Source organism: Lotus japonicus, chromosome 2 (assembly GCF_012489685.1).
Source record: "Lotus japonicus ecotype B-129 chromosome 2, LjGifu_v1.2".
Taxonomy (NCBI): Eukaryota; Viridiplantae; Streptophyta; class Magnoliopsida; order Fabales; family Fabaceae; genus Lotus; species Lotus japonicus.
The window spans coordinates 65,293,363-65,318,593 of NC_080042.1; the positions used below are offsets into that span (position 1 = coordinate 65,293,363).

Sequence of the window (25,231 nt, forward strand, 5' to 3'; positions counted from 1 at the left end):
TGGAGGGGCACAGAGCCCTGCTGAAAAATAAACCTGGAGGGGCACAGAGCCCTGCTGGAAATTAAACCTGGAGGGGCATGGGGCCCAGCTGGAAATTAAACCTGGTGAGGGCATGGAACCCAACTGAAAAAATAAACCTGGAGGGGCACAGAGCCCTGCTGAAAAATAAACCTGGAGGGGCTTAGAGACCTGCTGGAAATTAAACCTGGAGGGGCACGGGGCCCACCTGGAAATTAAACCCGGTGGGGCACGGAGCCCAGCTGAAAATAAAACCTGGTGAAGGCATGGAGCCATGCTGAAAAATAAACCTGGAGGGGCATAGAGCCTTGCTGGAAATTAAACCTGGAGGGGCACGGGGCCCAGCTGGAAATTAAACCCGGTGGGGCACGGAGCCCAGCTGAAAATAAAACCTGGTGAAGGCATGGAGCCCTGCTGAAAAATAAACCTGGAGGGGCATAGAGCCTTGCTGGAAATTAAACCTGGAGGGGCACGGGGCCCAGCTGAAAATTAAACCTGGTGGGGCACGGAGCCCAGCTGAAAATTAAACCTGGTGAGGGCATGGAGCCCTGCTGAAGATAATCTTGGTGGGGCACGAAGCCCTGCTGAAAAATAAACCTGGAGGGGCATAGAGCCCTGCTGAAAATTAAACCTGGAGGGGCACGGGGCCCAGCTGGAAATTAAACCTGGTGGGGCACGGAGCCCAGCTGAAAATTAAACCTGGTGAGGGCATGGAGCCCTGTTGAAGATAATCCTGGTGGGACACTAAGCCCTGCTGAAAAATAAACCTGGAGAGGCATGGAGCCTTGTTGAAAAATAAGCCTAGAAGGGCACGGGGCCCTGTGGAAAGGTGAGACAGGCGAGACTCGAGGCTCTGAATATGAGGATGATTTTTTGGTGCAAAATGGTTGATGGGTTAATGGATGTAATGATGTGGAGATGTAATGATGCAAAACTTTATGAATTTGGGATGATCAGTTTTTGTTTTTATTTTTTGTGTTTTATTTTTTGTGTTTTTTTGTGTGAATTGTGATTCTTGTGACATCGGATGCCCCAGGATCCAAGGATGAGCTAGAACACATCTTGATCCGCTTTCTGCTTTGCCTTGTAAGATATGCACTTCGAGTGAGGGTGCTTTTTTGCATGGTGCAGATGACTCGTCATGAGATATAGTAGTGATCTTGACCATATTCAGGTGGTTTGCCAAATTTACCAGGATTAGTGGGTCAATATGCCAAAAGTAATTGTAAAAGAATTTTCAAGTTAAAAACAAGCTTCCCTTTAACGCATGCTCTCAATAAGATGCAAAATGAAACCAATGGTATCAAGAAGAACACATGGCATCGTATTAAAAGAGAGTCATATTTACAGACACCACTTGCTCATGAAGAAAATGTGTTCATATAGAGCGGAATGTAGTGGATATATAGAAAGTGTACAAAAGGATCAGCATAAAAAAAAGGATGGTCAAGCGTTCAAAGGGATGCCCTCTTAGATGAACAATGCTAGCTTCACTTAATCATGATTTTGAATACCCATTAACCAGCAAGATTTCCCCCATTTCATTTGATCCTCTGAAGCTTGAAGTGACTATGCAGAGACCTCATCTAACGACTTGAGAATTCAACAACCTCAAATTGTCCAAGTCTGAGCATTAATTTTCCATGAGTTCTTCCTTGAGAAGACTCAAATTCCACCTAGGCCACCTTCTCAGGTTTTCAACCTAGTGTACTTGTATGCCTTTTGTTTGACCTTAATTTTTGCCTGGGTCGCTCGTTCGAGTTTTCAACCCACCAGGTCGCTCTAATTTTTGCCTAGACCGCCTTTTCAGGTTTTCGATCTAGCGAGCTTTTTATTTTTTTCAATTTTTTTTTCTAGGCATAGTACTTCTTGACCGAATCAGAGTTGATGGGGTGAGACAGGTCTTCGCCGTCCATGTTAGTGAGGACCAGAGCGCCTCCTGAGAATGCCCTTTTTACAACATAAGGCCCTTCATAGTTTGGGGTCCATTTTCCACGATGATCCTTTTGAGTGGGCAAGATCTTCTTGAGGACTAAGTCTCCTTCTTGAAATTCTCGGGGGCGGACCCTCTTCTCAAAGGCTCGCTTCATCCTCTGTTGGTATAGCTGACCATGGCACAATGCATTTAGTCTCTTGCCTTCGATGAGATTTAGCTGATCATACCGAGCTCGGACCCATTTCGCTTCTTCCAACTTAGCCTCCATTAACACTCTCAATGAAGGGATTTCAACTTCAACTGGGAGGACAGCTTCCATTCCATACACCAAGGAGAACGGGGTTGCTCCGGTTGAAGTGCGCACTGAGGTGCGATATCCGTGCAAGGCAAAGGGGAGCATGTCATGCCAATCCTTGTAGGTAACCACCATTTTCTGGATGATCCTTTTGATGTTCTTATTAGCAGCCTCAACTGCCCCATTCATCTTTGGGCGATATGGGGAGGAATTATGATGTTGGATTTTGAAATTGTCGCACAACTCTTTCATCAAATTGTTGTTCAGATTAGTGCCATTATCAGTGATGATCTTACTTGGGAGCCCATATCGACAAATCAACTCTTTCTTGATGAATCTCACCACCACATTCCTTGTAACACTTGCATATGAGGCTGCTTCGACCCATTTGGTGAAATAGTCGATTGCCACCAAGATAAAACGATGCTCATTTGATGCTTTAGGTTCAATGGGTCCAATCACGTCCATGCCCAACATTGAGAATGGCCAAGGTGCTGTTAGGACATTCAGAGGCACCGGCGGAGCATTAATATTGTCGGCGTATGCCTGACATTTATAACACTTCTTCACATGATTAAAGCAATCTATTTCCATAGTCAACCAGTAGTAGCCAGCTCTTAAGATCTTCTTTGCCATTGCATGCCCGTTCATGTGGGTTCCAAAAGAGCCTTCATGAATTTCATTGATAATTCTTTGTGCTTCTATTGCATCAACGCACCGGAGGAGAACAAGATCAAGATTTTTCTTATAGAGAACATCTCCATCAAGAAAGAAACTCATTGCCAATCTCCTTAGGGTTCTTTTATCATTTTCTGAAGCGCCTGAAGGATATTCCCTGCTTTGGATATAGCTTTTGATGTCCTGATACCAAGGTTTTCCATCGGGTTCTTCCTCTATAGCTTGACAATATGCCGGTTGATCTCGACTTTGGATTTTTATGAGTGGTACTTCCCCTTCCCGACTTATCTCAAACATTGAGGACAAGGTGGCTAGGGCATCAGCCAGTTGATTCTCCTCACGAGGGACATGGTGGAGAGTAACTTCGTCGAACCGCTCCAACAACTCTTTGATGTGGGCTTGATAAGGGACTAACTTGGCATCACGAGTCTCCCATTCTCCCTTTAATTGATGGATAACTAGGGCTGAGTCACCATAAACCTCGAGAATCTTTACCTTAGATTCTATGGCCGCTTTGATTCCCATAGCACATGCTTCATACTCTGCTATGTTGTTGGTACAGTCGAAACACAACCTGGCCGTCATTGGAATGTATTGGTTCTCAGGAGAAATTAGGATGGCTCCAATTCCGTGCCCCATTGTGTTGGAAGCACCATCAAACAATAGGATCCATTTATCTTGTTCTGAAGGGTTTTTCCCTTGAAAGAGTGCCATTATGTCTTCATCTGGGAAGTCGCATTGCATTGACTGATAATCATCCACAGGCAGGTGAGCCAAGAAATCTGCGAGAGCACTGCCTTTGATTGCTTTTTGTGTAACATACACGATGTCGTATTCAGACAACAAAACTTGCCACAGGGCAATCCTTCCAGTAAGAGCGGGCTTTCGAAAATGTACTTGATCGGGTCCATTTTAGACACCAGCCAAGTAGTGTGACGAGCATGTATTGTCTCAAACGGCGGGCAGCCCAAGCTAGAGCACAACATGTTCGCTCCAACAGTGAGTATCTTGATTCACAATCAGTAAACTTTTTGCTTAAGTAGTATATAGCATGCTCTTTCCTTCCGGAACTATCATGTTGGCCTAGAACACAACCCATGGATTCGTCAAGTACTGTGAGATACATGATGAGAGGCCTACCTGCGACTGGTGGTACCAAGACTGGCGGATCTTGCAGGTACTGCTTTATTCTATCGAAAGCTTTTTGACACTCGTCGTTCCATTCTGTGGGTTGACTTTTGCACAATAGCTTGAAGATTGGCTCACATGTGGCAGTTAATTGGGCTATGAATCGAGCTATGTAGTTTAACCTCCCAAGAAATCCACGAACTTCTTTTTCTGTGCGAGGGGTTGGCATCTCTTGAATGGCTCGAACTTTGTTAGGGTCAACCTCTATCCCCTTCTGACTGACTATAAAGCCTAACAGATTTCCAGATTTCACGCCGAAAGTGCATTTTGCAGGGTTTAGTCTCAGCCTGAACTTCCGCAAGCGTTCAAAGAGCTTCTGTAGATTAATGACATGGTCTTCTTCTGTCTTTGATTTTGCAAGTATATCGTCTACATAAACTTCAATCTCCTTGTGCATCATATCATGAAACAAAGCCACCATGGCCCTTTGGTAGGTTGCTCCAGCATTCTTTAACCCGAATGACATTACCTTATAGCAAAAGGTTCCCCACGGTGTAATGAATGTGGTCTTTTCTACATCTTCAGCAGCCATCTTGATTTGGTTGTACCCAGAGAAACCGTCCATAAAGGAGAAGAATTGATGTTGAGCTGTGTTGTCCACCAGGACATCAATGTGAGGTAGTGGAAAATCATCCTTAGGGCTAGCTCGATTCAGATCCCGGTAGTCGACACACATCCGCACCTTCCCATCTTTCTTAGGGATTGGGACGACATTGGCAACCCACTGAGGGTATTTGGCCACAGCGAGGAAACCTGCATCAAACTGCTTTTTTACCTCGTCTCTGATTTTCAATGATACCTATGGCTTCATCCGTCTTAACTTTTGCTTGATTGGGGGACATTCAGGCTTTAGTGGCAATTTGTGTTCCACTATACTGGTGTCTAGACCGGGCATGTCTTGGTACGTCCATGCGAATACGTCATTGTAGTCGTGCAGGAGCCTGATCAGCTTGTTACGCTCACCTTCTTTCATAGAAGTTCCCACCTTGACTTCTTTTCTATCTACTTCGGTGCCCAGGTTAATCATCTCAATTTGTTTCTCGTGAGGCTGAATCTTTTTAGCTTCTTGCTCCATTAATATTAAAAGCTCTGGGGGGACTTCATCATGGTCTTCCAAATCGTCATCAGCTTGATTAATGGTACAACCAAAATCAGGGGTTGCAATACTAGCATTGTCATTTTCAAGGACATCATTATCCACTCTGCATGAATTTCAAATGTAAACAAAAGAGGATAGGAAATAAATAAATGATCAATAGTAGTAGGGGTGAACATGAGCCGGGTAGATCCAATGAACCCGTCCAACCCAATCTGATCCAATAGAAAAAATGCGGGTTGGATCGGGTAATCGAGTTAATCTGATGGATTTTACTACAACCCAACCAAGTTCGGATCGGATTTCGGATTCAGTTCAAATCTATCCAACCCAACCCAGAATCCATACATATAATAATAATTATTTTTATAATTTTACTCATACTTGGATTGCTAGTGTTGGAATGATGACTTTTTGAAACTTTGAGACTTAAGTATTTGTAGTTATTTGTCATATTTGAACTTAGAGTATTTGTTTGTAGTTATTTGTTACATGTCTATATATATTATTTGACATGTTGGAGACATCTAAGTTTTAAGTGTCATGGCATGATATTTAGTGTTGCGTTTCACTTTTAGGTACTATTTATGTTAGATTGTTTCATGCCATTTGGTAATGAAGTTTTATGTTTTCATGATATTTGGTTATATGTCATTTATGTGATATTATTTCATGCTATTTGGTATAACTTTTTGTGTCATTTTCATGCTATTTAATATTATAACATATTTAATATTTTTTATAACTTTTTCTGAATTTATAATAATATTTGCAAGATTTTTTAATATTTCAGATATATTATTATTTTAATATAATGACCCAATCAATCCATCCAACCCAATCCGAACTTCGTCGGGTTGGTTCGGATCGGGTCCGAAGAAGAAATTCGTGAAATCCAACCCAACCCAGACAATTTTGATCGGTTCAGATTTTATTTTAACCAAAATCCATCCAACCCAACCCATGTGCACCCCTAAATAGTAGTTGGGTAGCATGACAAAAGAAGAGGTTGATAGAAAATTCAAAATGGATTTTATTGATGACATTCATTAAAACGGAAACACATTAGCCCGACATACAAAAAAACATTTAAAGTTTTGCAAAGCCATTTTACATAAAACATCCTAAGCCTTGGGCAGAGCAATAGGATAAACACTTATGCAATTACTTTGGCATAGACTTGTAAACCATGGGAAGTTCAACAGCCTCCCAATTACTGAGCTCTACATCTGGTGCGCAAAGATGGATCAGATCAATATGTTGGCCTTCCAGAACATCTTCTTCTGCGACAGCCACTGGACTGAGAAATTCAAAACCAGCACTCTGAAAGATCTCCAATAGATCGCAAATAGAGACCCCCTCAGTCCTTGATTCCCTGTTTTCCAACCTGGCTAGTCTTCTTTCCCTTTTTTCCATGGTGATTCTCATTTTATCAGCTTTTGTGGGTTTGTACCCGAGCCCATATCGGTCCTTATTTCCAATCAGCATTGGGAATTCAGTAATACCTTGCCCATATTTTCCAAGCCCACGACCGTGTTGGTATCCTCCTTCTAGCATCACTTTAGCGACCATCAAAAAAGCATCTGATGGATGTGCCTTTATGACCGACATTTCCTCGCCCACATATGTTGCATTGACAATTTCGAGGGCCTGAAATGAGGTTTCCAGAGCCTCTTCCGCTGCTTCAATGTATGGGGTTGATGACGGCTTGCTCACCAATAAGTCCTCTTCTGCCGAGACAACAACCAACTTATCATTGATGACGAACTTGATCTTTTGGTGAAGTGTTGATGGCACAGCCCTAGCAGCATGAATCCACGGCCTTCCTAACAAACAACTATAGGCAGGTGTGATATCCATCACTTGAAAGTTCACTTGAAATGTAGATTTTGGTATCACATTGAGTGAGGAGCCATTATCAACCAACACCTTTCCGAGAATGTATTGCTTACACTTCACTGAAATGTATAGGGCTCTGTTGTGTCCTGCCCCTTCCACATGTATTTCATCATCAGTAAAGGTTAAGTAGTTATTGGCTGTAATATTTCCAACAATGCCTTCAAATTTGTCAACCGAGATGTTGTGGATGACATAGGCTTCATTCAAAACTTTGATCAATGCTTGTCTGTGAGGTTCTGAATTCATTAACAGCGCCAACAGTGAGATCTTTGCAGGGAGGCGGTTCAACTGATCAACCACCATGTATTCGCTTTGCTTGACAAACTTCAAGAATTCACTGGCTTCCTCATCAGAGACTGTTTTTCTCGGCTCCTTCTCACGGATCATTTCCTCGATGATACCCTCATCCTTTTTGCTTTTCCCTTTTTCAAACTTCTCAGGTTCAGTTGCATGCTTTTTTCCAAGTTCCTCAGGGGTGTAAATACGACCGCTTCGTGTCATTCCCCCGACACCAACTATGTTTGTGACTGATGAGGTCTCAGAGCTAGGTTCTTTGGGAGGACTTCCGCCAATGATCTTGGCATTGTAATTCCATGGTATAGCTTTAGTATCTTTGAAAGGGAATGGAGCAGGTAACTGGATGACGATCGGTTTAGGACCAGTAGGAGTCGGAGCAGTCAAAGAGCTGCCGACAAACAGTTCTTCATGCCCTTGTGATGTTTCTTTTCTTTTCAGCATCGTTGGTACTTGTACCGTAATGGGCTTCAGGTCATTTAAAATAGAAGTAATTACACTCTTGGTGTAGTGGACTACCAACGGCTTCGGGAAAATTGGTATTTGCCCATCATTCATCGCCACCTCATGCTCTGCCTCAGATTTCCCTACTTGCACAAGCCTACAATCCATGAGATCTTGCTAGATTTGTTTGAACTCACTACATTTTTCTATTGGATGGTCGGCGCCAGGATGCAACCCACAAATTTGCCTCTCATCAAGGTTACCATTGATAATGCCCCTCTTGAACATCTCAGCAAATATAACGCTCAACGGAGTTTTGACTTCCTCTACCTTTCTGATTAGATACCTTTCAGAGTTTTCGCTTATTGCACTGACATTAGAGCTCCCATGGCCGGGCAATGGATTAGTCCCAATGTTAGGCTTTTCAGAAAAATTCAATAGCTTGGCATCAATCAACTTCTGCACTCTATATTTCAACGACATGCAATTCTCAGTGGAATGGCCAATGTACCCAGCATGATAGTCACATCAGGTGTTTGCATCATGCCCCCTCGGGTATGGTGGTTGAGCTGGTTTTAATGGGTAAGGAGTTACAAGAGATCCTTGGATAAGCTGTGGCAAGAGCTCGGTGTAGGACATGGGAATTGGGTCAAAACGGACCTGATTCCTTTCCCCATTCCTTTGGTTTGTGTTGAGTATGAAGTTTTGGTTTTGAGGTGGGTTTTGTTGAGGTGGTACAAAGTTGGGCGGTTGTGGTGGAGCTGGTTGGGTCACGGTGTATGGGGTTATTGGCTGATGAGGTTGTGGGTAAGTGGATTGTGTGGCTGCGACTATGTATTGGTAAGGGATCTAAGGTATGTTAGGGGCTTGGTAGAAGTTGGTAGGCCTTTGGTCAGTTTTCCACTGAGAATATCCTCCTTGATGAGCCATAACAGCATTGGTGTCTCCTTCTTTCTTCTTTGCAAACCCCACAAAAGGTTTCTTTACATTGCTTGTTGTGAGAGGACTTGTCGTAATCTTTCCAGTTCTCATGCCATTCTCCACTCTTTCCCCTATGATGACCATGTCAGAGAAGTTAGACGACACACTTCCGACCATTCTATCGTAAAAGGGTGACTGGAGAGTATCAATAAACATTGACACAATCTCCTTTTCAGACAGGGGAGGTTCAACTTGAGAGGCCAACTCTCTCCATCGCTGGGCATACTCTTTGAAAGTCTCGCTTTCCTTCTTCAGCATGTTCTGGAGTTGCATCCTATCAGGGGCCATGTCAGCATTGTACTTGTACTGTTTCAAGAATGCATCAGCCAAGTCTCCCCAACTACGAATGCGGGTACGCTCCAAATGCATGTACCAGTTCAAGGCTCCTCCAGCCAAACTATCCTGGAAGAAGTGAATCAATAACTTCTCATCATGGGCACATGCGGCCATTTTTCTGCAATACATGGTTAGATGACTTTTTGGACATGTGGTGCCCCTGTATTTTTCAAACTCCGGAGCCTTAAACTTTGGTGGAATCACAACATCTGGGACCAGACATAAATTTGTTGCATCATTAAAACCATAATTTCCACCTTCCACAGCTCTCATCCTTTCTTCGAGTAACTGTAGCCTTTCTTTGGATTGACCATCTTCGGAAAAGTGGTTTGGCGGAAAAGCGGCATGAGGTGTTGGCGGATTGCCTTGGGCACTGAGGTTGAGGGTATGTGGTGGAGGGATGTTCAGTGAGTTGTGAGGGATATATGCTTGGGATATATCTTGTTGATAAGTGTTTAGAGGTGGCAAGTGGCTTGGCATAGCAGCATGTGGAGGCGCAGATGGGAAAGGTATGTGAACTTGTGGCGCTTCGATGTTACTGACTGATGGGCCTTGATATTGGGTAGGATTTACTTGAGTAGTGGTTGGTGGATTACTATCTGTTTGATTGACAACAACTGGGGGTGCATAACCAGGAGGGAGGCCGTAAGGCGGGAATTGGACTTGGTGAGACTGGGAGGTTTGCTGGAAGGGCATGTTCGGGTGTACTGTTAGAGGCATAACTATCCCTTGCGGATGGACCCCTTGAGCATGCACATGTAAAGGAAAGAAGCCAGGTGGAAACTCGGGAGTGGACGACGGCCCTTCACTCCTTCCTTGGTCTCCTCTTCTCTGTCTCTTCTGATAGCTTCCTTGATAGCTTCCATGAACTCAGACATTTGCTCCTTGATTTGAGTCATGTTGTCTCTTAGCTCTGTGTTGATTTGCTCTTGCTCATCCATGATCCTGGCTCGGGAACGAGTCCAATAAGGATGTCGGGGATACAGCCTGTTTAGATTTAATGTAAAAATTTCATAAGTTTTTGTTTTTATTAACTCATTCCCCTCCATATTTAAAACATTATTTATTTTTATTGTTTGATTATTATGGCTAGTCATTTGAAGATTAACGTTGTTGCTTTGGCAGCGTGGAGATGGACCCACATCCAATCAGAGAGTAGTAGGCTCATAAGACCGTAATATGGTTGGTCGCTCATCCAGGGGAGGACAAATGTCTCTCCACAAGGAAAAGTACCCTGAGAACACTAGCAATGTCTTTGACAAACAAATAGCAGTAGCACTGAATCTGAATACTTCATTAATAAAAGATGTCTGATACATATAGGCCTCATTAAAAAACAAGCAAATCTTGTTGTTTGGTTTCTTATGAGCTTCAACCATTCTTTCTCTTTAGGTCCTCTTCCTCTTCAAGCCTCTTGCTATGCTTCCGCAGTAGTCCACTAATCCATTGATACCTGGAGGGAAGACTTTGCAAGGATTGGCACGGTCTAACTCTGCTTCTTCCCAGTAGTCAATGAACATTGGAGCCTGCTCATTAAGCCCATCTATGACTGTCTGGTATAACCACCACCATTTTCCAGTCTCATACCTCTGTTCTTGGCACTTCGTCTTCCATTCAAAGGCTTCAGCTTCTTTCTGAGACTTTTCAAGCTGCAATCTTTTAAGTTTTTCTGCAAGCACATGGTTCTGGTGGCGAGTTCTTACAGACTCGTCATAGGCTTCACTACGCTCGAGTTTGGCTTGATTCATTTGGGTTTCTAGATGATCATAAGAGTATTCTAACTCTTTTCTGATTGACCTTTCTATCTTGTATTCGCCCTGGAGTCTATGAAATTCTTGTTTTTCTTTTTGATTTTCTTCTTCCAATCTCTCTCGAGCCCGTTTTTCGTCCATGAATTTCTTCTTCCATTGGTCATCATTTTCTTGGGACAAAATTTTCATTTTCTCCTTCATCTTTCTCGTTCCCCCAGAAGTCATGACTGCCTTCCCCTTTCTCAGCCTTGTGGTAGTTTCTTCATAGTCCCTTTCTAGAAGGCTCTTCCTGATTCTTAAGGTTTCATACTTCCTTTTCTGATACTCGATTTCATCATGTGCATCTTGCTTCTCCTCGAGCAACTTCTCCACTTGGGTCTTATAGAGGTCTACTTGCTCAGCCATCTCCTGTGTTGACGAGGAATCTTCTTTTTCCTTTGAAGGTTCAGTCGGAAGGTGACTGCGCACTCCTCTTGCATTACGGCAGGCTTTGTACATTTGAGCATCTGCTAACAACATATTTCCCAACTCTTCTTTCCCTACCCATCGCACGCTCTTCCAGGCCTCTTTTACCCTTTTTAGCATGGCCCTTGTGTCGTCTTTGTACCAGAAATGGAACCCCGCAATTTGTTTTGGATGTGGCTTCCTTTGTGTCCAGCCAAACTGTTTTAGCACAACCGCCGGTGTGTATGTTACACAACCCTTGGGCCCCATGAGCGGTACATAGGGGAATTCCCCACAGCTGAAAATGATGACTTTCCCTTGCTTTGAATCGTACCAAGGGGACACCCATCTAAGAAACTGGTTTTCTTCAGCACTTTCAAACTCATTCCTCCATCCACGCTCGTCATTTGACTTTATTGTGAGGTGTCGAAATACATTCAATGCTTTTGACCCCCTGGATATCTGCTTTCCCACTAGCAAATGTGACATTGCCCACACATAAAGAAGTTGTAGACAACAGTGGAGCTTCCCTTTTCCTTTCCGGTGGCAGAAAGTTAATGTCAAGAAGGTTTCAGCTAAAATTGTCGGGACAGGGTTTCTAGCCTTATCTTCCACTGAATAGAAGACATCCATAGCAGCCAAATCAATTATGTCAGTCGCAGAAGGAAACAACACCAAGCCATAAATTTCCAAAGCAAGGATCTTGGAAAAGCCTTCCCATTCATTGTGTTGTGCCAGCGATGCCATGCGATCTTCCAAGCAAGCTCTATTCAAACCTCGAGACCCAGTGTGCCCCGACATTCTTGACTGCTTTTCGGACAACCCCAACAATCCTTTGAACTGCTCACGCACTTTTGATTCAGATGGCGGTTGATCCATTGGAAAGTAATAGGCACCTCCCTCATTCATAGGTATATCTAGAATGCTAGCATACTCCTCTATAGTATGAGTGATGTCAAACGTTGGGAATTCAAAGCACCTCAGGGAAGAGTTCCAGTAGTGGGCCAAAGCTGTCAGTGCACTTTCCTCTACTCGAATGGACAATAAATCTAAAAGTCTCCCATATTTCCTGTTGAAGGACTTTCGATGCTCTTGAGGCATTAACTTGGTTATTTCTTGTAAACTGCCCAAAGATCCGACACTTGCGGTCACTCTGACACTCTTTTTATCACCATTGACATTGCTAGTGCACCCAGTAAGTTCCATCTTCTTACTGCCAAAGCTCGACGCTAATCACCTAAGAAAAAGAATTAGTATAAGGCGCATGTTAAATGCTCATGTATGCAAGATGGTCATTTGGAACAAGAAAAAAGGATCGATCCCCCTTTTTTAAAACCACATTTTATAAAATTTGGGAACGATGCATAATGATGGATGGTTTCATGCGAATTTTTTTTTTTTTTTTTTTTTGCATAAGATGCAAGTGTGAAATATTCAACCACGGGATAATGATCCTTTTCTTTAAAGAGTAATAGAAAGTTTAAAGATGAAAGGTTATGGTATATGAGTGAAATGCATGAATAGATGATAATCGGAGACATCAAGGAATAGAGTTATGCTCCTTTTGTACCTAAACAGGGTGATACCCCTACGGTTGAGTACTTTCTAAGGACATAAACCCTAATATAGGTGGCAAGCTAAGGTTGTACTACAACAGTGAATTAAAGGATAGGTCTAGACTCCCTATAAAGGTCCCCAGATTGCCCCTATCTTAGAAGATAAGAGCCTAACATCAGGACCCACCACAGGAACCATTGAGAAATGGTCACAAAATAGCAGTATCATAATGCCAGTAACAATCTAAGTGGAGAATCAATGACTATCAGGGAAGCCCCATATAGGAACTCCACAAGATAACATCGAGACCCCTCTAATCCTAAGGTTTTTCAAGACTCGGGTATAGAGCCTAAAGTGTGTGCGAAGCATGTATTAGTGGAAGTGTGTGTAAGGAGCATACAAACCTTTAAGAACCATTCTAAAAACTAGAAAAAAAAAGAAACTACCCCATCTGCAATAAAAAAAAGAACAAATACACATATACAACAGGCAATTCATCTCATTAGTCATCCACCCTAGTGCCTCATGCCACATTAAATATTTACAGTAAAATAGTGACTATATACAGAAGAGTAAATAAATATGAAGCGAAAAGAGAGGGGTGAAACAAATATAGAGAAAGCTAGCAATTTTGCACAATCAATTAGTTAGGCTTGACTCTCGAAATTGTCCCCAGCAGAGTCGCCATCTGTCGCAACCGGGGTCGCAGCGGGACGGCGAATAAGAGTTTTGAAATCAGAAGAGTCGCCACCAATATTTATTAACATGGAAAACATTGGAAAACCCATAAAAGAGAATGGTCTTTGAAACCAAATCCAGATCCGGGAGTCGATTACGCGAGGGGAAGGTATTAGCACCCCACAGTGTTCGTTTATAAAAAACGGTGCCTCTAATTAATTGTGCAAAATATTATAGCTTTTTTTTTTGATACACAAAATATTATAGCTTTGAAAATATTTGTTTCACCCCACAAATTATTTTGGTATTTTTTATTATTTAAGTAATATTAACTAATTTGCTAATTAAATACCCTTTTTAATATTTTTGCTGATTCAAGAAACATGATAAGGATTGAATATTGAAACTAAGAAAAGAATTTCTACTGTGCGCGACTTACCTGGCTCACTTTGTTCTTTTTTGTTTTTTTGTTTTTAACAATGTATAACAACTAAAAGATATCAAGTAAAAATCTATCAAATAAAAAGAAATAACTAAAACCTGTCCTAATATAATCATCTAATTGGTCCCTGTGGTTGTGTTGCCGTCTGAAATTAGTCCCTCCCTAGAAATCTAAGTCCTCGGGTTTGGAAAGTGTGTGGAAATTAGTCCCTCCGGCGAGGACCTGCTACACACACTTTTTCAAACGCGAGGACTTAGATTTTCAGATTTTCCGGGGAGGGACTAATTTCAGACGGCCACACAACCACAGGGACCAAGTAGAGGATTAACCCTTTAAATTAAGAGGGGGGGCAGCGTTCAGGGAGAAAAGAAGAAAGGAGAAGGGCCTTCTTATTTATGCTCAAAATTTTTAGTCACAAGGGCCGCATATTGAGATTAAAATCACAGAGATACATAAATGAATTTGCAGTGTTACATTAATTTGTGCAAAAGATGAGATAAAAGAATGAAGAAAGACAACAATTACTTGATGATAGAACCAGTTTGCAATTGTTTTCTTTCCACTGGATCTGTGACAAAGCTCTCTTCTTCCGCACTGTCTATTTCACTCTCAACACTCTATGTTCTTAAATTTTTTCTCCATGTTCTGACTGTCCCCTTTTCACTTGATGACTACTGCTTATATAGAAGAAGGAGTTCAGAAAATTGCCAAAATAGCAAACGGTGCATTTAATTCTTAGCTTGATTTCCTTGACTTTGGTTTCTTGATCTGGTATGCTGCAAAGCTTTGACAATGGAGCTGCTTGAAGCAGCAAACTTGGACCTTTTGAACAATGGGATTGGACTCCTTGGATTCTATGCCAACTTGAAATTTTGCTGCTCCTCCATTCCCACGTATTTTTCATTCTATTCTTTTCTTCAAATGCTTCCAGGATATGCTTACTAGTGGTTGCAAGTAGTTTGGAAAGCATTTGATGAGATCCAAATTTTCAACAGCAAATCTTCAACTTCACCAGCATATCTTTAGGCCTCAAGGCTAGGACTAGGGGTGTACAAGGGACGGGTTGGGACGGGTTTTGGTTAACCCTAACCCGGCCCTAAATGTTGATCGGGTCAATTCATAGACCCTAACCCGTCCCTAGACCCGAAGCAACCCAACATTATGCGGGTCCAATTTAGGACGGGTCTATGTAGGACGGGACCGGGTTGGCCCGAGAGACAATAAGTTTAAGACTATTTGATACTAATTGTAAAATTTAAAGATAATAACATACTAAAAGAGTTATAAGTTGGAACTATTTTTTAGAAGAAATAAGTTGAAAGGATCCAATTCTTTCATAATCTATTTCACTTGAGATGTTTACATTTTGTTTGATCATTTTTTCACTTGTCTCACATATGCATAATACACACACATGATTTTCTCTTGTTAGAGCATGAAAGTGTTCATAGTTTGACCAACGTTTATTTAATTCATAAGGTAAATGTTAAACATTTTAATCTCATCTACATGGTATAAGATAAATTTGAGCACCATGTATCACATTTTAATCATTATAACAAATTAAAATTTTATAAAATATATATGTGGGACGGGCCGGGTGACCCGAGTGTCAACCCGAACCCGACCCTACCCGAAGTCGGGTAACTCGAAGATCAACCCGAACCCGGTCTCTTTTAATGATCGGGCCGGGTTGAACCCAGCCCTAAAGGCTTGGGTTGGGACGGGTTGGCGGGTAGGGCCGGGTCTTGTACACCCCTAGCTAGGACATAGCATGCAAGACAAGTGATGCGCATGCACTTAAAAGCTTTTTTTCTTTTTTTTTTTATAAAATTGAAATGAGAGAAATTTGAACAAAATTATAATTAGTAAAAGATAAAAAGGGTAGGATAAAATTAGGTGTTCACAGTAAATAAGTCTGTGCATTCTCTACATTTCAAGTCGAAACAAACAAACTTAAACGGGCTCTTGCATAAAAAGATGCGTTAGAAATAATAATATAAAATCATTCCTATAACATTTATCTTACAAATTAAACTCTTTGCATAATAGTTTCATGACACAAGTTTTCAATTTTGTGGATAAATTTTGGTCCTCTACAATCTACATTATCATACACCCTTTTGGAGGAATCACTAGTCTATGTGCTTGTATTTATTTTGATGTGCATAATTAAAAGGAGAAAGGAGAGCATTTAACGAGATCATAAGATTCATATCCACGAACATGATCATCAGAATAGTTTGAAGCTGAAAAAATAGAATTGAAAATGTAAGAAGTTTTAAAAATATGATTTGGGCAATGAGAGTATATTAGGGGATTTGTGCATATCCACATTCAACCATAAATTGGAAAGTGAAAAAAAATTAAAAAAGGTATTATACTTGTTTACATGTTAGTGAACATGTTTGATCATTGATGTACTTGGTTCACACATGTACAAAACGGCTCGGATAGGATTTGAATGGCGTGTGATTTTAGCGGTATTCCGTATGATAGGAATTGAAGATAATCTATCATGTTGACCAAAATTCTTTTTGAAGATAATCATATGTTCAAGTTGGCAAATGATTTTTATTTTTTCTTGGTGAAGAGTTGTTAAATTACTCAATGCGCAAGAAATTAAAAACCACCAATCCCCAAAAGAAGCCATTGGATTTTTTGAATCTTGATAAAGACTAAAAAGACACTCCTATCCTATTTTAAAGATTTTTTATTTTATGTTTTTGCAACTTTAATATATTGATGTTTACACATAACCTTTCTCTTTTTTTTTTTCAGATGTAACAAAAAAAAACCTTTTTCTTTAATTGAGAGAAGCAGAACCTTTCTCTTTAATTCATCACAATTTACTCACTTTCTCTTCAGAATCAACATCTTTCATCTCAAAATGATGTTTTCTCGGGCTCAACTATGAAATTGTGACTTTCAAAAAAAAACCATGAAATTGTGTTAAGTCAATTAAAAATCACTCATATAATATTATAAATGTTATTTTCATATATTTCTTAATTGACATGTTATAAATTTGTTGGTTTGGACAGAAAATGAAATATTATTTGAAAGAGAGGATTTTGATCCTTCTCTTTTTATCTCTTATATTAGAAGATCAAAACACAAACCATATCTCCTACTTCTCTCTTCTATGTGTACAATGATATACGAGAGGAATGGAGAAAAACTTGTGATTGGTGTGGAGGGGAAGATCTTTAATTTTTATTATATAGTTCAAGAAAGAGTTGTCTCATTGCGGTCGATCGATTCGCATCTATGGTCAATCAATAGGTCTGCAGATCTATTCTTCTATACGATAAATCGCCATCTCGTAGCACCACCACAAAACTCCTCCAAGTTAGATACTAGTCGTTGCGCTGCGGTCCGTTGAATCGAGAATGTATATGAAGGAGTCAGTCAAGCAGTTCGGGTTCTCGATCAGTTGCCGTTGCTGCTTGATTTTATTGGTAAGTAAACTTGATTTATTTTATAAGGCGAAAGGTTGCTATTTTTATAATTATTATAGCGTTAGCGTTTTAGTCTTAAGTTCAAGAGTGAGTTGTCTCCTCTTCAACATTTCTACGACTTCCTTGCCTCCCCTTTTCAGAGATCTCATTTGTTCTCTTCTCATATTTTCCTCAAAAGCAAAAATAATAGACTAGGAGGTGAAAATTTAAAATATGCTACAATGCGAAACTTTTACCACTAGCAATTGTATAAATGAATGGATATATGGTTTCTTTGTTCCCAGACGAGCCACCGCTCTGTTTGGATGATTGTGTGAGGAATTAAGGGATTAAAGTTTCTTGTTCTCTGGTGGTTTAAGGTTATGGGTTGAGTGGGAGTGTTTGCGTAAGTTTTGGTTGAGTTGAAGTGGATTATATAGAAGAAGATGAAGATAAAGATGAATGATAGAATAAAGGTGAAGATGAATAGTTTATTTGGGTTACACTATTATATTTCTCTTACTATATCATTCATGTAAAAAATTATGATTTACATCGACCATATATGTTCAATTTTAAAAGTAGAATAAAATAACTTAGCCAAAGCAACTAATACTATAAGACCAAAATCACACATTTTTAAAATCATTACAATCAAAAGCATTTAAGCTTATTTAAAGTATAGATAAATTAATGAAACTTGTAAGTTTTTTAATTCTAACAATAATTTTAAAAAAATTAACAAACTTTTTTTTTAAAATAAAATAAAAGTGACGTATAAAAATGAAAGAGTAAATAGAGGAATTAATTAATTAAATATTAAGCAAGGTTCGTATTTATTTGGCTGTATATGAAATACGTGGTGGTCCGGAGTCGTAGGACACTGAAACAAAGGAACCATGCGAGACCCTTCCCTACAACAATTACCCCCACCAAAATGTCGTCGTTCTCCTCCCAACCTACCACCACCACCGCCGTCACCACCGCCGCCGCACCACCACAACCTCCTGCCTCCTCACCGCCCTCATCCTCCTCCTCTTCATCGCCTCCGCCGCCTTCTTCCTCTACCCATCCGACCCGGAGGTCCGCCTCATCCGAGTCGGAATCAACCACATCGGGATCCGGGTCAACCCGAAGCCCGTCCTTGACCTCTCGTTCTCCGTCAGAGTTCAAGTTCGCAACAGGGACTTCTTCTCCCTATCCTACGACTCCCTCGCCGTCGCTGTTGGCTACCGCGGCCGCCAGCTAGGGTTCGTGTCTTCCTCCGACGGTGGCCGAATTAGAGCGCGTGGATCGTCTTACGTCGACGCCGTGCTTACTGTTGATGGGTTTGAGGTCATCTATGATGCTTTCTACTTGCTACAAGATATCGCCAAGGGTGTGATTCCTTTTGACACTGAAACGCGTGTTGATGGGAAATTGGGGCTTTTCTTCTTCGATGTTCCCTTGAAGGTAGTAGTAGTACCTTTACTTGTGAATTTAAGTTCCATTTTTTTTTATTTGCTTGAAAGATGCTAAAATTTGATGTGGGTATGTGAGAATTGGTGAATTTGAAGCTTGATGGTACCTTGTGAATTTATGTTGCATTGATTTTTTGATTCAATTTCGTTTGAGTTTGTCTAAATTTGATTAGCTTGCAACATGCTTTATTGGGTAAAATTTGATGTGGGTATTGGTGAATTTGATGAGGCTTTGACATTGTTTGAACTCTGAAGTTTCTTTTACTGTGACTTGGCTTGTGGTTGTTTTTATGATTTTCATTTGTTGACTTGATGAATGTGAGTGCTCTGTTTGCTTTTAAACCTCTGTACCTGAAGTATTGTGTGTGCTGAATGCAGGCGACAGTGTCGTGCGAGGTGTATGTGAATATAAACAAGCAGGCAATTGTGCGTCAAAACTGCTATCCTGAGGTGAGAATTTTTGTTTCTTCTAACAAACTTTAGTTTGCAATGCAATTTCCTCTGTATGTTTATTGCCAAGGAATCCATTTTAGCTATACATAGAGAATGTTCTTTGTCTGTTCCATTCTTTTGCTGAGTTGTGTACTTAGTTCTGATTTATACTAGAGCAACTGATTTGTTAGGTGAGATGAAATGTGATATATTATACATATCTCTTTTGTAACATTTGGGGGTAGCTCTTGGGAAATCAACCTTGCGTTTTGGTTAAGATATCCTTTCGTCACTATCAAACACTTTATCTGATTTTGTCTTTTATCATCATACTTCAGTTTCAACCCCATTTGGTAGAGGTTTAAAACCGTTTCAAAGTTAGTCTGATAAAGGAGAGGCACTATTGTAGAGTCCTCTACTATGAAGCATTAGACGCTGCATAAACCCTAGAGAGGCATTTTATGTTAAAAGATTGAAACTGTAAGCTATAAAGGACCAAAGTGTCTAATTTTTCTATAAATTACTCCATGCTCTTCTGTCAATATTTTTAAAATTCAAACAAGCAAAGGTATAAAATGCTATACTATATATATCACTGGCTAATGAAGTCCTTTTCTGGCTGAATGCTTGAGGTGTAGAAGCATTCTCTTAAACTAGACATGAAATTTTTTCCATGTTTTATGCTAGTTAAATTGAAGTGGGTATTTTTTCATTTCCAGGGTTGAATTTGTGCCTATGTTTGTCAGCCTAGAAACTTATTGATGTTAGCCATTATCCTTGTTTCTTAAATTCCCGGAGTGCTTTGCTCTGGGATTGAACTTCTCCTAGAATCTGTTAGTTTTTATTCCGTTTCATCTACGAACTCTTAAACATGGTTTGGCTAGTTAAAGTTCAAATTGAATTATATTTATGGGATTTATTTTAATGCATAGTTTGATTTATTATAGAAGATTTTGCTAATCCATTGTTGATTTGCTTCAGTCACTGGGAGATACATTGGCTCAGAGCGCAGATATTGGAGCTGAAGAGAACGCAGATGTTGGAGCTGAAGTGAACACAGATATTGGAGCTGAAGATACCTGATATTGCACTATCAATCTTTAGCAACCTTTGTTTATAAAGTGGTGGTGGTGTTCTATTCTTTGCGTTGCTTTTACTGTGCTTTATAAATTGTATATTGTATGGATCGCACGCCCTTGTAAAGTATTGAATTTAGCTCTAGTACGAGATAAAAGTGAAGAATATGGTCCCTGGTAGTTTTTTCAGATGACAGGAGAGTGAACTGAATTCATCAAGTAGAAATGAAATGATACATGCATCGGGACTAAATTAACCAGCTAACTGATTAGCGGTGCAACTTTCTTAACTACATTAACCAACTAACTAAATGTCATCTTGACAACTTTTTTAGTTGTGCTTGAGAACTAGTACAATATTAATGTCTTCTGCATTGAAATGTCATGTTCTTTACAGAGTTTCCTAGTGACCCGAAAAGATCTATTTTAGATGTGCACACGTTTGATATTAGTGGAGTTTTCTTCTGTTAATGCATTGTGGCTTGTATCCTTTTCCATTGGTTTGGTATGCACGAGATTTTCTTTTGTTCTACTATGAAAAAGTAATAATATATGAAACGGGGTAGTGGTTATAAACCATGCCATTAGCTTTTCTCATAAGGTGTAATAGATGGCTTTTGGAAAAAAAACTTTCAGTGCCCAATTTCGTCCCACACTTAGCATGAGATAGAAATTTCATCCCACACCAATAGCATAATGGGAAGTATGATGTGATTGAAAAATAAAATAGAAATAAAAAGTGCATGAAAATGAGATGGAATAATAATGAGTGTGAGTGTATCTATCTATATCTATCTATCTATCTATACTATACTATACTATATATAAAAGCAAAGTTTTGGCAGCCTAGAGGGTAAGTTTGTAATTCAATATTCCATTGCACTACAATTTAATTTCCTGTATGGGTATTTTGGTAAGGTTAAATATTATCTTCCAAAGATGCAATCTCAACCGTTTATTCATCCGCAATCACATTTTCTCTCACCAAATTCGACAACCTTTCGTATTTTCAATCGCTCCGTTACTGGAAACTGAAAGGGAAAAGAGAGAGGCACTTGGAGGAGAAATTAAATGTGGAGCCTTGCCCTCCTTCTTAGAAATAATCGTTAAAAATCAGAATCTGAGTCAATTGTTAAGGGTTTTGGCTGTTGGTGATCCCCTGTGCGCCGTTCTCCATTTTGCAGTAAGATCGACAACACTCTCGACGTCAATTTCGCCATGGCCAGTAAGCGTGACATGCAAATGTTTCTTTCATCTTCATCTCCATAACTCGATGATTTCTTTAACTATCTCTTACAGAGAAGCTGCTTTGAGAAGGAAGAACAACATACCCCCTATTAAGGTCCTTCTTCCTCTCATATATGCCCCTGTTCTCCCTCTAAGTCAATCACTTCTCTCATTTTTCCCCCTCTTTCAATTTGTTTATTTTTGTTTGGGTGTTTCCCTTTTTCTTTTATTTTTTCAGTTGGTATAGCGCTGCAGCTGAATGATATGTAGTTCTAATTGTTTGAATAAAAAAATTCGGATTTTTTCATCCCTTTGGGACACTTTCCAGAGTCTGGATTAGAATTTCCAATTTTTCAGAGTTGTTAACTTCTTGACACATCTACCTCTTCCACTTGCATTCTCTCTACTGGCTTGCTTGATTTAGGATTAGTTTTCCTTCTTTGCCCAACATTTTTGTCTGCATATGCACAAAGATATATGTAGTTGGCTGTTTTTTTCTATTGGAATAATGCTTTTTTTTCCGTTGTAACATTGCCACTCTACTTAACACCAAATTTCCCCCTTCTCGGTTTCTTTACCCAATCAGATTTAGCATTTTGGTGTTCTCACCTCCTCTTTTTATCATGAATTTGTAGGTGTTCCTCTTGAAATTTTCCTCAAATGTCAGTAACTATCTTTTCCAAAAGAGATCTACATTTGAAGATCTCACTATCCATTTTATGTACGTGTTCCTCTTAAAATTTTCCTCAAATGTTTCCTTTGACGTTTTTCAAGTGATGGGATGTGTTCCAAAATTCTGATTGATGTTTTTTTTTGTACTCATAAATATTTTTATTAGAAGAAATGAAAGGAAGGCATAAAGTCCTCTCGACCATTTCTTCTTCTCTGCAACGTTACACTAAACTTTCACCTTTCATCGGGTAAGAACTTTCTTTTTCTGCATTCTTCCTTCTATTTTCAGTTATTCTAATTTCATGGTTATTCTGAACTTGACATTTCTTTCTCAGGCTATGTTCTTCTCAGATGTCATCTTCTACTCCGGTAAGAACCATTCATTTTGCACCTTTTTTCTGCATTTTGACTTTGGCACACTGATTTCTCCTTTTTTATTTTCGTTATGAGACGACGTGTTCCTCATTGTCCTCTTCCGCTCCGGTAAGAGTCCTCATTTATTTTCCTTCTTTGATCTTTTTCAGTTCCACCTACTGATTTGTCGAACGTTTGATAATAGTTGTTTTGCTATTGAAGTTTTTTTTATTAAATGGGTGCTGATGTCTCCTGAATATAGGCCTTTTATGTGGAGAGGTTAATTTTCTTTGAACAAAAAAAGATACCAGCTCAAACATCTTTGTTCATCTCTTACAAGTTGGTGAGTTCAATGCCTATTCAAATATTTTTAATTTGCAAGTCGCACCCTAATGTGGCCACATATTTATCAATATTTTCCTCTTCCAGGTGTCACTCCAAAGTCCAAAATCATATGGTAAATCTTCATTATTTGCATTGTTCTATGTTTTCTTTATTATAAGAATGAAATCAATGGTCTATAGCTATGGCTTGGATGGTTATTTAGATAAATAGATTTGCATTCTTAGCCATATTATGGCATGTCATTATTAAGCAAATTAGCAAGAAACTAATAAGCTTTGCTTCAGTTTATAATCTCTCTTAATTGTTGAGAAGAACCTTTGTCTCTGTCATGCTCAATAGAATAGGGATAAATATTTGTTCTTAATAGAAATGATTTTGCATTTCAAAGATCATGTAACTTTGGAATCTTACGATTGCTGAATTTCTATATGCATAAAAGGATGTCTATGTACATCTCTAAAATTATATATATATATTGCTTTAAGGATGGAATGGCCAAGACTTCAGTGTGTGATGTGGAAATTGGAAAATTGTGGAGCAATTTACCAGATGATGATATAGACAAACCCGAGGAAGTCAGAGAACAAGTAGGATTGATAATTGTGGTTTTTTCATTCATTACCTGCAAGTTCATTTAGTGATATTAGCAACTTTTCGAGGTGGATTTGGTGAGAGCGCAATGAATGATTTCAAAAATGACATCTTATGAAGTACCCGGTCCCCTGACTCAAGAAGTTCCCCAAGACTATAATCCATTTTATTTTCTCCTCATTTTCTACTGTTATCTCAATTGATTCTCTCCTAATTATTTACACAACCTCTCTTCTACTTTCTATTAAAAATATATTCTTTTCAATTTTGCAGTGAGGAGGCCAAGAATTGCCATATATTTACAAGTTTCAATGCAGAGCTCTCTTATAAGGTCAAAGGTAAAATCTTCTTTTTAATTTACATGTGCTTATTGTGTTTATTGAAAAATTTAGTGGTTAGTGGTTACAGTACATATTAGTAATTAAAATTGGTTAAGGAAATCCATAGGACATGATTAATTAGTTAGGATTTATACAATACTCAAAAAAAATAAAAGTTGACAGTTTAAACATTAAATTTGATATCAATTCCAATAAAACCTTCCCACTACAACAATTACACGTAACTCTCTAATCTAACTCTTTTTCTTCTCTATTTGTGGCCATTTAATACACAAGCTGATTTGTTGTTGAATGTAACAAGAGTGGGAAAGGGAAAGACCTAAGCCAGGTGGTACAACTCCTATTGAAGAGGATGAAGAGGAAGAAGAGAAGGAAGAGGAAAAAGAAAAAGGACGATTCTAAGAAGTAGGACAACAATAGTGTCGTAAATGACTTTTTTTTCCCTTAAACTATCTTGATATGTTACCAAGAGTTACTTGCTATTTTTTTTAAATTAAGGGTATGCTATGAACATCATGTTATTGCATCATAAAGTTTGAGCTTTCTTAGTTTGTCTAGCCACCATTGCAATGCATACCCTTATATTCAAATATTTATTGGGTTATTCATAGTGAATTGACAAAGATACAACTTTATCATTGAAAGGTAGATTTTAACATACCCTAAGAGGTTAACAGTAAACTATATCATTTTTTGTAAGTGGCTAATTAGTGTTTTTTGGTTAAATGGTAAAGTTAGTTTGTGGTTAATTATAAGGATAGTGGTTAACTCAATTTGATGTTTGAAGAAAAAAATATACTCTCTTTTTTTCTTCATTGGAAAACAAGAAAAAATATAACCTAATACAATTTTAGTATTTTTTTATTGGAAAAATACAAAGTTTCAGGATTCTTAAATTTTTCCAAATAGTTTCAAAATAATTATTTCTGAATCAATACAATTAATAGTCTAGAATTCCTAATATTTTTACTCTTATTTTTAGTTTGTTAAATAATTTTATGAGTAAAATATATCTTACTATATATTTAATGATTAAATATATGTGAATATATATGAAGGGCGAAGGTCTGCCTCAAGCGTGTGGCTCTTAACGTTCGCACTCTTCCACTAACCATTTTTCCTACAATTATTTTCCTTTCATTTTTGTAATAAAATACTTATCAGAAATGATCATCTTTTTTGGGTACATGAGAAAAACATAAGAGATGATCAATTAGTTTAAATTTATAGAATATAACAATTAATTTTTTTTAAAT

General features: G+C 39.1%; 2 protein-coding genes and 1 pseudogene across 3 annotated transcripts; 2 read left to right on the forward strand and 1 right to left on the reverse strand.

The window, feature by feature from the left end:
- Positions 1 to 1,871: 1,871 nt before the first annotated feature.
- Positions 1,872 to 9,861, reverse strand: LOC130736856 (uncharacterized; annotated as a pseudogene).
- An 8,074-nt stretch (positions 9,862 to 17,935) lies between these two features.
- Positions 17,936 to 20,710, forward strand: LOC130736857 (uncharacterized). Its single transcript, XM_057588634.1, has 4 exons — positions 17,936 to 17,953; positions 18,357 to 18,929; positions 19,316 to 19,387; positions 20,351 to 20,710. The coding sequence occupies exons 1-4, from the start codon at positions 17,936 to 17,938 to the stop codon at positions 20,450 to 20,452; spliced, it is 765 nt and encodes a 254-aa protein (XP_057444617.1). The 3' UTR covers positions 20,453 to 20,710.
- Positions 20,711 to 21,307: 597 nt separating this feature from the next.
- Positions 21,308 to 24,494, forward strand: LOC130735561 (uncharacterized). 2 transcript variants are annotated; one of them, XM_057587502.1, is made up of 9 exons: positions 21,308 to 21,628; positions 21,745 to 21,787; positions 22,511 to 22,592; positions 22,680 to 22,713; positions 22,795 to 22,827; positions 22,961 to 23,041; positions 23,128 to 23,155; positions 23,908 to 23,972; positions 24,277 to 24,494. In XM_057587502.1, the coding sequence occupies exons 3-9, from the start codon at positions 22,516 to 22,518 to the stop codon at positions 24,382 to 24,384; spliced, it is 426 nt and encodes a 141-aa protein (XP_057443485.1). In that variant the 5' UTR covers positions 21,308 to 21,628; positions 21,745 to 21,787; positions 22,511 to 22,515; the 3' UTR covers positions 24,385 to 24,494. The 2 variants fall into 2 exon arrangements, with proteins under 2 accessions (XP_057443485.1, XP_057443486.1); XM_057587503.1 differs by having other exon boundaries at positions 21,317 to 21,787; positions 24,252 to 24,490.
- The last annotated feature ends 737 nt before the right edge of the window (positions 24,495 to 25,231 follow it).